The 13,069-nt window shown below is 43.5% G+C and overlaps 1 protein-coding gene across 1 annotated transcript in view; it reads left to right on the forward strand.

Moving 5' to 3' along the window:
* The window catches only part of xkr6b (XK, Kell blood group complex subunit-related family, member 6b), a 44,073-nt gene extending 31,071 nt beyond the window's left edge, over window positions 1-13,002 (forward strand). Inside the window, exons 2-3 of the mRNA XM_031870299.1 lie at window positions 8,133-8,329; window positions 9,073-13,002. Coding sequence (XP_031726159.1) covers window positions 8,133-8,329; window positions 9,073-10,043 — 1,168 coding nt within the window. The 3' untranslated portion in view covers window positions 10,044-13,002. The remainder of the gene's footprint in view (window positions 1-8,132; window positions 8,330-9,072) is intronic.
* Window positions 13,003-13,069: the final 67 nt, after the last annotated feature.

Consider the following 13,069-nt stretch of genomic DNA (forward strand, 5'->3'; position numbering starts at 1 on the left):
CGGTTATCTCCACTGCCTCTCCTCTCTATCTCTGCCCCCCCCCCCCCCCCTCTCCACAGCACCACCACCCTCTCTTCTTCCTTGTGTGCTGACTTGGCTCTCGCCTTCCATTCTTGTGTTGTCTGTGGGGCTTGAAAAATGCATATTGCCACCTAACCTGCCAGCAAGCCCATCCAACCTTGAAAAAACCCACACACATACATTCATATTATGTATTATTGGTTATGTGATAGTGACGGTAAGAACTGACAGGCACAAAGTAGATTCACACTGAGAGCTTTCAATCAGTCTGTAAGTCAGGGATGCATTTTAACACCATAAACCAGCCCTGCTAATTATTGTCTTAAGAGCAATAAACATCAGCTTCAAGTGTCTCGCACAGTACAACAGAAGTGCTGACATTGAATGGAAGCCAGCCTGCACACGGCTCTTTTTGGTTTGCTGCTCTTTGAAAAGCAAGTGGGTCAAGCCTTTTCTTCATAATCCGTACATAATCTGGCCCTTCCTCTAGTTGAAGAGCGTGCCACAAAAACAGTACAGGAGGGGTGGGGCGAGGGAGGGTGATAGACAGACAGCAAGGAACGGGAAGGAAGAAAGAGGGATTTCACTTCAGGCTGTCGGGGGTTTTCTCTCTCCAAAGAAAGCAATTTAAGGAAGCAGAAGGCCACAGAGTAACAAATTGCTCTGCTGTAATAACCATTTAGCCCAATATTTAAGATCATTCTGTCAATTTGTTGGAGTGGCAGGGGAAGTCAGAGCAGAATGTTTTTGTTTGTGTGTATGTGTGTGTGTGTGCGCCTCAGGTAAAAACTCCACAGTGCATTTGTTATGAGGAGCTGTGAAATCAGCTGTAAGGTGCTGTGTGTTTGAGAAGGTAATTCAGAAATATCACTGCAGCTGACAAGCTAACCTTTAAAACACAAACAACAAATCAAGATGCTTTTGCCTGCCATGTCCTGGAAAAATTCAAATAAAAAAGAAATGAATATGAGAGTGCATATCCTATGCATGCAGTGGGTGAGAAGCAGCTGAAATTGTTAATTTCACATCAAACATTTCATTTTCTCTACGTGTTTTAGCGCTGAAACTATTAGTTGTTTTGAGAATCAATTCATCAATTCATTTTTCAAGCAATACGCTAGACAGTCCAGAATTCCAGCTTCTCAATTGTAATGATTTGCCGCTTTACTTTACTGATATTAAACTGAATATATTTAGATTTTGGACTGATTGTCAGACAAAACAAGACATGTGAAGACATCACCCAGGGCTTTAGGAAACAGTAAATCTGCGGTTTTGAAAAATGTGCAGTGCTAGACTTTTTGTTCTGTCAACGAAAATAGATTCAAGCCTATTATATTGTGTTCACATTTCTTATATCTGAAGCTTTCAGCTTCCACCACTTTTTTTCAATGAATACAATGTTAAATCTCTGTGTAATCTGTTAGTCAGAGGCACATTATGTCATTTTAATTCTAACTTTTGAATCAAATCAATCATTTAATTCAGCTTGCCCTTCATTTGATTACCAGCTGGATAAAGTGCAGCCCCATCGCTGTTGATAGCTGGCAATGCCCGGCTGAAGTGATCAATAGCATTCTGTATCTGAAAGGCAAGACGACATCCCTTCTCTTTAGCACTGATACAGGATCTGCACCTCCTTATCCGCATCAGGCTTGAGTCCATTATCGGAGAGTGACCCCCAACTTATCTTTGATCAGCCTGAATCTCTGTCTGTCCTCCATCTAAAGGCGGAGTGGCCTTGATCATGTGCCTTGAGTATACTTCTTCCCCTCTTGCTCCCGTTGTTGTCCACTCCTTTCTCTTGTCCTTTATATTCCTCCCCTTTCTTCTCCTCCTCCTTCATCCACTTTCATCTTTTATATCCTTTCCTCCTGTTTATTCTTTTACTCTGCTTTCCACTCGTCTTAATGGTGTCACGTGATCACAGTGCAATGAGTTGGGGGTACCTGAGGACTGTAGCTAATGGTGACAAATGACTGGTGTGCAGAGAGGAAAAGAGAATAGCAGATGAGAGGAGAGCGACTATAGGGTCAGTGTGCTCTGTGCACAGATAGAGAAAGCTTTTTGACACAGAGAAAAAGAACAAAACTTCTACAGCCAGTAGACCGTTAGCTTAGCTTAGCATTAAGAGCGCAGCAAACCTGGAGTATTGTTGTCACAGATAAGTTTCCAGGTAGTGGAAACTTATCTAAGTCACACAATAGTCTGTAAATCAACAATGTGTTGTCTATCTAACTTTTAACTTCACCATCTCTGATGCGGTGTTATTGAACTAAAAAGATTAGGAACACTGGGCATCAGACAAACGAGATGCACACCTTTGGCACGTGATAAAATTGTGGTACTCTGTGTTTTGCGGGCACTGTTCTTGTCATGTTTTTTATTATGCATGTCATTTCTTATACAACTCAATAAAGTATCATGAAAAAGGTAAATCATGACAGTAAATTAATGAATAAATCCGTCCTTCTAACAGACCACATGGAATGATGTATATGTTTGATGTGTTATAATTACAGTAATAATATTTAGTCAAGACGTCAGAGGTGGTTAACCAGTACACACTCCGAGAACTGACAGGGTGGAGCAGACTTGACACAGCATCTCTCATCTCAGCTTGCCGCTTCCCATCGCTTTCAGCTTGCATCATGTCAACGCGATCTCCGTTCAACATTCCAGCAGCTCTCGGTGTAGCGATCGCCCAAAGGCACTGGTCACAGATCGCTGTGTGTTTGTATGTGAGTGTATCTGACTCGCCTGTGGGACTCAGATCTCAACTCAGTCAGCCTTTCATCCAGGGCTCTTCACCGCCATAAGGAGGAGAGAGACATATCTGATGCAGGATCAGTGGTACACGGTTAAAGGGGAAGCACAAACGAGCCACAAAGTGTTTCTGGAAGGTGCAGAAATCCCTCGTCTTGACGTACAGAAACGCATTTTTGAAAGCACTTTTGTTATATTTGTATTTTCTTACATTTGCGAATGATGAAATCACAACAGTGACATCCCTGTCTTTCTTTCAGTGCAACTACTTTTCATTCACTGTAAATGTGAGACAACCTGCTGAACTATCCTTGAGCAAGAATCCCTATAAGTGTTTCTGTAGGTGAACTGCTGACCTCACAACGGCTTGAGTGAAAAGATGACTTTTCTCCTTCAAAAATCACTAGAAATATTACTACTATATAGACAGCCCTCTGTCCCTTACATACTTTCATAGCAAGTCACAACAGTGTTTGCTTCACATACATGCCGTTTATATAGGCTGCATAGGAGCATATAAGAGGGCAATGCTGTGTGTGTGTGAGTATGATTGCTAATTCATAATTCGGGTAATTTCCACTAAAAGAATGGGAAGTTAAACTTAGAGCAGCTTTTCACCTCTAAACACCTGGCAGCCTGCTTCATTTGAAGCATGCTGACTCCTTCAGGCAGGCAGAGGGCTGTGCAGAGAGAGAAGAATTGAGAAATAAATTGATCGTTATCATCATCAGCCTGAGACACGCTAGAATCCTATAAGATAATACGGGCAGACTTTAAAAGCAATGTGCATCCACTAGATTATAAATGATAAAGGTAACTCAGGTAGGACCAAAAGGCTTGAGAAATCTGACCTCAGCTTCCAGATGAATATGCAGTAGGGGTTGATTATTGAAACAATTTTCCCTACACAAGGTAAAAAAAAGGTTGCATTCATGATGGGATTGCCGATGTAGGCAATAAGAGGAAAAAGCACCGAAAGGGTGGAGACAGAGCCAGACGGTAGCGAGGAAACAGAATGGTCATGTACAGGCAGCACCTCACACACAGCCACACACACACACACACACACACACCCTCCACCGCTTTCCTCAGGAAAAAAAAAAAAACAGTATCGAAGAAGAAGAAAAAAAAATTCAGCACACAGAAATTGAATTCTGTCATGGAAGCGAGGCGTGGTGTTCGAGTCATGAAAAAGAGGGAGAGACACAGAGAAGCCAAGAGAGGGAGAGGTATTTAAATCTCATTGAGAGTCGATGTGCAGCCCCTCGGTGGGACTCAGGGTGTGACTCATTGCAGCTGGCGTTGCCTCCACCTTAATCACACACACATACACACTTTTCATAACCCTCAGGCCTTGCGTATGTTGTGTGTCCCCCGTGCTTAGCGTTCTGCCGGCTTCCACCTGTTAACAGACGATGCGCAAGCTCTGCTTCATGCTGCTGTATAATGTTACTTGTGATCTCCTTATGAATCAGCTTATGCCAAGATATGAATGCAGTCTGAGCTGCTGAGCCTTCCTACGAGCATGACTTAGAAGACAGATGCTGTTAAACTTGGCAAGGTCTGTGTGTGTGTGTGTGTGTGTGTGTGTGTGATCCTTCTAACCACCCACTCAAGGGATTAGTGTAATGGTGGTTGGATGACTCATCGGTCAATGACTTTGGAGGAGAGGGAGGGACGACATGTCAAGTCGTCACCCACATGCTGTGTGTTTGTGTTTCCACCTGTCCCTCACTGTGGCTCCACCTTGGATCTCGAAATGTCATTCACACCTGCAGTTTCATATCTTACAGCAACTTTGATAAAGTCAATTTCAAATGTAGGCAAATCTGGGGGAGGGGGGGTGTTAATGGCTGCCTGTGTCTCGACAGTAGTGGCAGACGGCTGATCTTGGAACACGACCCCGGCACAGCGTCGAGCTGTTAGGCCATGCGCACGCTGCTTAACGAGCCATGAGCAATTGCCATGATCTCGCCACAAATAATTCATGAGGAGCCCTGTAGAGGAGCTATGGAGCTGAAAGGGGGGGGGGGGGGGGGGAAGGGGGGGGGGGGGGGGGGGGATGGGGGGGGGGGGGCTAAGTGATGCCAGGGTGGGAGGCAAGAGGAGGAAGGCAGAGAGGGATCCATCTGAGAAATGTGTCTGCAATAGAAAGGAAATCCCCCATTACCTATCACACTGACAAGTATGCTTGCTAGTGTGTGTGTGTGTGTGTGTGTGCTTATTTTTAGACAGCCATTTGTGTTACTACAACTGAAAAAAGGCACAGTGGGAGTGTTAACAGTGTGCATCACAATAGCGGGATGTGTGTGAGATTGTTGCGAAGGCATGCGCTATGTGTGTGTGTGTGTGTGTGTTGGAGATGTGATGGAGTGAGTTCAGATTTTTGTACAAGAATTTTTTTTTTTTTTTTTTGCTGAAACCAAGGGAAGCTGAACTAATAAAGTGTACTATCAGAGATTAACGGGATGGATGTGAATGTGTAACAGTCAGAACCCGGTTACTTTTTTGTGGTTGAATGTCAGAGCTGAAGTGTGAATTATTGCACATATGGCAATATGTCAGTTGGAAATTAACGATAGGCCATAGTGTTAAACAAAATCCAAGTGAGCACCACTACTGAATACCAGACCAGATATCCACAGCTTGTTATATATCAATCAAGGCGATTCAGTCGGAAACTCTAGGAATGGTATTGTCAGTTTGTTAGTGAAATATTTAAGAAACTATTGATGCATTGCTATGAAATTTGGTACAGACACCCATGTCGCGAAGAGGATTGACTATGGTGATTCCCTGACTTTTCATTTAGCGCCACATTTCGGTCGAACTTTTCACTTATCCTGTGAAATATCTCAACATCTTTTGGATGGATTGGTGCAAAATTCTGGAATTTTACTTTAGTACCACTGTGACGTTCACATCGGTGGTTTTGAGTTAACTGTCAATAAAGTACAGGATAAATACAGGATGCATTTTAAGCTATTTTAAGCTATACATGTCACAATTTTCATTTGTATAATAATATCTTTACACCTGCTAAACATAAGCATGTTAGCATGCTGCCATTAGCCTTTAGCTCAAAGCACTGCTGCCTCACAGAGATGCTAACATGGCTGTAGAGTCTTGTTTTTTCAAAGCGAGACAGTTACGGGGACCGAGAAGATTACTGTTTCTGAAGGAGGCACTACAGACCAGTGAGACGTATCGGTGGAACACACGGACTAATGGAAATTGGGATATGGAGACAAAGGGCCTGTGTATAGGTCTCTGTGGCATGTCATTAGTGAGGGAGAGGGGTTGACTTGCTCCATCTGACATTTACCAGTCCAACTGAAAATGTCACGGAATGCCAGCCTTTACATCTGGATATAATGGTGCCTCTTATACAGCCCAGAGCTATTGATCCCAAAAAAAACCTTCTGTCTATTTTGCCCCCTCTCTTGTTCCCCCTGCCCACTGTCCCGAGAAAAACCACCATCCCTGTGCTCCTAAACTCCGTCACCCAGACCTTTCAAGTCTCCACACTAATGTTGTGGCTACAGTTGCTGTGTGTGGACGTTTTTGTTAATTTCTCCAGTTTCCTTCCCACCTCGAGGATCTTATCAGGTTAGTTGCTTGACCGACTGACCGACTGACTGACTGACTGACTGACTGACTGAGTGGACCACGTGTCGCAGAGGGAGCTTTGTTGTGGGCCGGAAAGAAAAAGACAGATCCAATTTAGTTTCCTCGTGTGTGTGCTCAGACTCGTCTTATTTACCGTTAAATGTTGCATTCATCTTTTTTGTGTGATCTCTCACCAAAACATGCTGCTTTTCTTGGCCATGAAATGACTATTTAGTGAACAAAATAAACGTCCTATTGAAGACTCAAAATCAAAATCATGTGTAAACATTTTGTCAAGGTGGTAAGAATTTTTTTGTGATCCGAGGAAACTAACAATTTCCTCTCAGGCCTTCCACGGGCACAAGATGTATTTCATATTGCCGTTATCACATTTCACTGAAGGTCTAGTGAGTGGTGCATTGGATGTAGGGAGAATAGGAAGTGGTTCAATCTTGCCAAAACAATAACCAAAAGCAATCAGACCCTACTAGACGATGCATTCTTTACAGAGCACTGCTCTCAACCTCATTTCAAATTAAACAGTAATCTCTTCTCCAATAGCTAATGTAGAAGCTAATTATGTTGAAAACCACTCACTAGCATTTTCTGTCATTGTTTGCGATGCTGCAGTGCATTTGTGTCTCACTTTTAGGAACTGTATTTAGATCCATGGCCTCTCAATTTGTTTCGGGGAGTGTTTCTGTCTAGTCTATTTCTGTCCTTGCTACACTATTGTCCTCGGTTGACTGCCTTCACATCAAGTGCTGGATTTATTTGGCCACTCTGCCAGCTCAGGCAGATAGGCCCCGCAGCTATACCACCCAATACGCAATGGCTGAATCCACTGTTAAGATAACTATAAACCACTATAATTGTCATACTTGTTTAGGAGATGTGCTCTCTGGGTTAACATGTTTGAAGGGCCGTAGTTGTTTACAGATTGGAGAGGATAAAACCCTGCCAGACTGCAGTTTTCCTTCTTTTTATTACCGTGCATTATAAAGCTTGCGGTGTGATATTCCTGTTCAAAGCTTCAGTCCGCTCAATGTTTTCCTCATTGTCTTCTTCCACGCACGTTGATTGGCGGTTGTTACATTCAAAATCCATACTCAAAGAAGATTACGATCTTAATAAGCTATATCACAGCCTTCGGGCATATTACATTTTTTTCCCAGCAGTACACAATGCCATGAAAGCAGTGGTACAGCTTTGATGGCAACGGGGAGCTTGATTCAATTAGCTGCCACTCCTCAGCTGCATTACTGTACCTACCGTCTCCCCGGCATCACCACAGTCACTTCATCGTTATGAAACCCCATAGGTCATGGAAATAGCAGGTCCAGCTGACAATATGAGTCATGTGGTGAACTTAAGTTAATGACCATTGCCATGCTTGTATATGCACCCTATAACAGGTTCAATAACCACCTTCAGAAGCCAAAGAGATGCTTGTAAAATGTTTTACATTTTGTCATTGCTGCACCAGTAACAATCTAGAGTCCTCATGAATGCAGATTGCTATATTTGAATGTGCATTAAGTAAGTGTAGCTAGAGTATGTATGTAGAGTATGCCCAAACTCAACCATGTGCAAGTGTTCTGAACTGTGTATTATGGATTTCTTTTGGTAGCAGACGTAATACTTATTTTAACGTGAGTGTCCTTGTACCTTTGTATCAATACGGTGAAATATTCGTTATTGCATTGGCTAACAGTTTGTCCTTCCTCCCTCTGTAGGTACATCCGCACCATGTACCTCGGTATACAAAGTCACCGGCAGAAGGAGAACCAGCGGCGTTTTTACTGGGCTATGATGTACGAGTATGCCGATGTCAACATGCTGCGACTTCTAGAGACCTTCTTAGAAAGTGCCCCTCAGCTGGTGCTGCAGCTCTGCATCATGATCCAGAGCAACAAGGCTGAGTGGCTGCAGTGTAAGGGCTTCCCTAAGGCTCTGGAGTCTAATTCTGTTTCAGTGTAGTCTCTCATATCCTTTATTTTTTAGTTTTTGCATTATGTCATACAGTGATTGCCGCATGAAGCCAAGAATCTTCCGCATTTTACACCTGACAATCCATTTTCCGTGAAGTTCCCATATCACGTTATTTACAGTGTACCTTTGTATCCAGTCTCCAACATTCATCACTCGCTTGTTATCGAAACCTCTTTTACAATTCTAGTTTCCTCGTGCAAGCTCCCCAAGGAAGGCAGTTCAATCATAACAAGTGATACCTTCCCTGTCTGTGTGTCTAAAGCAATGGTATCAATACATTTGATAAGAAGCCACATGCTGCTGTTCTGCAGATAATCCTCTATCATTTTTCATGCAGCAGGTTACTGCTCTGACATATCTGCTGTCTCTACTATTATTATTCTTCTTAAGGAAACTGATATTGGTGCTCTAAATGGAGAGCATGTTGACTGAATGACCTATGATGATCTTGGTAATAATGTGGCATTCTAAAATGTGATGGATTGCTTCGGCTGAAATAAAATGTACTGTATACAGTAAGTGGAATGGCAGCCAAGTCAAGATAAAACTATAAGTATTTGGGCGATGCTTTAAAAGGAAGCTGGATTTTTCTTGCAATTTCTGATGTTTTTAGAACCATCTCACAGCTTTTGTCAGTATCAGTCTTGCCATTCTTACTCTTTCTCTCTCTATCTGTATTCCCAGGTGTTTCTGCCATTTCCTCCCTTCTGTCCCTGGCCTGGGTGCTAGCCTCTTACCACAAACTCCTGCGTGATTCACGTGACGACAAGAAGAGCATGAGTTACAGAGGCGCCCTGGTGCATCTGTTCTGGCGCCTCTTTACCATCTCCTCACGGGTGCTCTCCCTCGCTCTATTTGCCTCAGTTTTCCACATCTACTTTGGCATTTTTGTGGTGCTCCATTGGTGTGCCATGGCTTTCTGGGTCATCCATGGCGGCACAGACTTCTGCATGTCCAAGTGGGAGGAGGTACTGTTCAACATGGTGGTGGGCGTGGTCTATGTCTTCTGTTGGTTCAATGTACGTGCGGGCCGGACACGGTACAGAATGGTGGCCTATTACACACTAGTACTGTTAGAGAATGCCATCCTTAGTCTCCTTTGGTATGCGTACCGTGACCCAGTCACCACTGACGCCTATGCCTCTTTTGCCCTCTGTGGTGTCTTCCTGTGCTTTGCTTCAGGTGTGGCCTGTATGGTTCTCTATTACGGGGTTCTTCACCCTATGGGTCCCCGGTTGAGGGTGCTGGCCAGCTCCTGCTGTGCTGAGCTTCTGTGGGGCCTTCCATTACCCCCCGAAGCCGAGCCCATGGCTCCCACACCGGGGCACCGTGGCTCTCAGGCCACCCCCACACGGGGTATGGCAGGGGAACACGAGGATTCAGACGAAACACCCACGGACACCTGCCTTCCGGTTTTCCAGGTGAGGTCCACAGAGCCCGTGGATGCAGCTGGCAGGCCCATCCAGCCTGAGGGTCCGCTCATCAAGATAGACATGCCCAGAAAACGCTACCCAGCCTGGGATGCACACTTTGTGGATCGGCGCCTGCGCAGGACCATAAATGTGCTGCAGTACATTAGCCCTAATGCGGTGGGCATCAGGTATAGGGACGGTCCGCTTCTTTATGAACTCCTGCAGTATGAATCCTCCCTCTGAAGGCTTCTTCTCCCACAGCTCTGTCGCCTCCTCTTACACAGTATGATGCACATGCGTTCCTTTCTTTCACTCTGCTCTTCCTCCTCTCCAGATATTATCTCTTTCCATTTGACACTCGGCTCTCTCCTTCTCTCCCTTCTAATCATTAAATTTTCCTGCAGGAGATGTGTGTTTGTCAACCCGAAAATCTGTCAAGACAGTCTAAACACACAGTCATGATTTATTTTTGGAAAAAAACATCCCGTACAGAGAGAAAATAATGAACCTACGGTATCTCATGCGATATAAACAGAAGTATCATATGAATCCCTCTACATTGATAGAGGAGGGTTCTGTATGAGTGTGTAGATAACATATGAATGTTCCATTATGAAATGTGTTTAATGCATTATACTGTATTGGTGATTCAATCTGTGAATACTTGTGAAGGGCATATTGTATGTCCCTGTGACATGGGACTGGCGCAAAGCCTGATGGGAATGATGGAGGAGAGTCTCAGAGGGGACAGGTCTTTGCACATCCCAACATTTACTGCCATTCTTAATGTTAATTATTGAAATGTATGATAATGTTTACCAAGTCCTTAGCCTGCAAGCACTGACAATTCGTATCATGACCCTGTAAATTACAGAAGGGACACAATCAAAGATGTTTCGAAGAGAAGCACTTCAAAATGGATTTTCCCCTCTGTGAGCTTATGTGGCTCAAGTGTATCCTGGCTGTTCTATTTTTGTTCAAAATTCTACATCGTAATCGCATCATGTATGGAGGAAAAAAGAAGCACATTGACCTTCAATCAGTTCCACCCACACATTCAATTTTTACAGCTCAGACTGCCCTCCGGTGGAGGCAAGCTGTAACAGCCTTACTTAGTCATCTTTGCCTGAACAGCACAAAGTTTTAAGATTTACCACCTGAGATGAGAAAAAAAAAAAAAACACAATGAAAGGAATGTAGAATGTAGTTGGAATGAGCACAACATTTTCTAAATTGGTGGGTAGAAAATAATAATAAAAAACATTCCAAAGACTTTTTTTTTTTTTTTTGAAAGATTGTAAGTCTAGTAAGGGGTAGAAGGGTACAAATGTGTTTTAACACACATTTTGGTTTGAAGTGCAAAGACAGCCTTCAAGGAATCCTCCACCATTCCCTTCTGAATCCTAGAAAGTAATCCCTTATACAACCTCCCTATTTTGATTTGTTATCAACAAATGTTTTAGGTTGATTAATATATCCTTATTGGGTGCAAAGGCGTGTAATAAGTTCTTGAAAAAAAAATATGACAAGTCTGAGAAGATATTTCTATGCTATTATACTTCAGTACGTATTTGTGTCCACATTTATAGTCATTGACATAACTATATTTTGCCAGAACACACACTTTTTTTACATAACAAAAAAAAATGTTGTGCAGTGTTAAAAGGTATACTCCTCACAGAGCAACTGTTCTGGCACCTGCTAGCGCAGTTCAAACAAAAGCCAAATCGCATCTTACAGTACTGTCTTTCCAATCTATCTGCCCCCCTTGAACCAGTAGAATGAGTCCCTGCAAAACGTGTGCCATCCATCGGCCTGCCGTGCGGCAGTTATACACTGATACATCTCTCATGCTGAACCTGCGTGAGCTCTCCGCTACAGATACCCACGGGACGACCGTTGTATTCAAGACAAAAATGAAATAAAATCTAAAGAAAACACGCCTTCTAAGTCAAAGGAACTTGACGATAATTACCAGAGGGCTACTGAACAAGTCATGAGAAGAAAATAATGAATGCATTTCATACTCAAATTGTATCTATTTACTCAATGATCCATCCGTATATATAATGTGTGGTTTTTTTAACACACACTTGGGCATGACTTTGGTATAAGGCATTAGTCAAAAAAAATGCACCCAACAAGGGATGCCCAAGAGCCCTACATGAAACAGAGATTCCTTTCTCCTGGCTCACTGGCTGTCTGCTTAGCTGTGGCCACATGTGCCTGCTAACATCGTACTGTAAGAAGCGGATGCCATGTAAGTCCAGGTCAAAGGTGAGAGGGGTTTTTTGCCAGGGTTGGAAAAGAACATCAGGGCAGATCGTGATAAAGGGCCTGACTGGTGTATGATTCCTTGTATGCTTGTGTGAAAAAGATCGGTGTTTACCTCTCTCTCTAGCGCGTGCTGTGATAACTACGGTATGTATTAGGGGATCTGAGTGTGCCTGCATGGTGTACGCATGCTTGTCTTGTGTGTCTCCTCAGCCCTTTACCACAGTTCTGTTCTCTTGCCGATTGTTCGGCTCCATCCCTGGTTGCTGCTCCGCCCTCTTCCCCATCTCTTCGGTGCTGGGCCTTGGCGCACTCCTGTGAAACACTCTCACACTCTCTGGTAACTGAACAACGGGGGTCGAGGGTGAACAACTGGAGATCCTGACATGAGAACATGCAATGAGGTACACTGCCATAACCGAGAGCTTCAACATCCAGGGTCTGCCACCCTTCAGCTTAAAAGTGATGTTCAGCCCTGAGTAATTGAGTAACTGTTTGGTCAGCTGAAGTGGAGCAAACATCCAACACACCATATGTATAGATATACATGAGTATGCAAACAACCAACTTGTTCATTGTTTACCATAGTAGCCAGAGTAGTACCTCTCTGTTGTAGTGAATGAACAGCCATGTTAGTAGTTAGTCAATTAATGAATAGTAAGTATTGTTAAACTAAAAAAAAGAAAACTAAGCAAAACAGCCAATACAAGGGTTCCTCAGGACCAACAAACAAGACCACTGAACCAACTGACTCAGGGGTGTCTCAATGCAGTTCTCATCCGCAGGCATGTCCTCAAGGGTCTCCATTTTTTCCTTAACATATTGTATCCTGGACCACTCTTCGGATGGGATTGTACCACAAAATTATGGTTTGCACATTTTTTTGTTTTCTTAGAATGATTGATCAATGATTGCTCATTCTTATTATGGGGGGGGGGGGGGAGGCCTTTGAGGACATGCCTGCGGTCGAGAACTGCATTGAGACACCCTTTTTT

This window comes from Anarrhichthys ocellatus, unplaced genomic scaffold, assembly GCF_004355925.1.
Source record: "Anarrhichthys ocellatus isolate YVR2014 unplaced genomic scaffold, GSC_Weel_1.0 scaffold52, whole genome shotgun sequence".
NCBI classification, from domain to species: Eukaryota; Metazoa; Chordata; class Actinopteri; order Perciformes; family Anarhichadidae; genus Anarrhichthys; species Anarrhichthys ocellatus.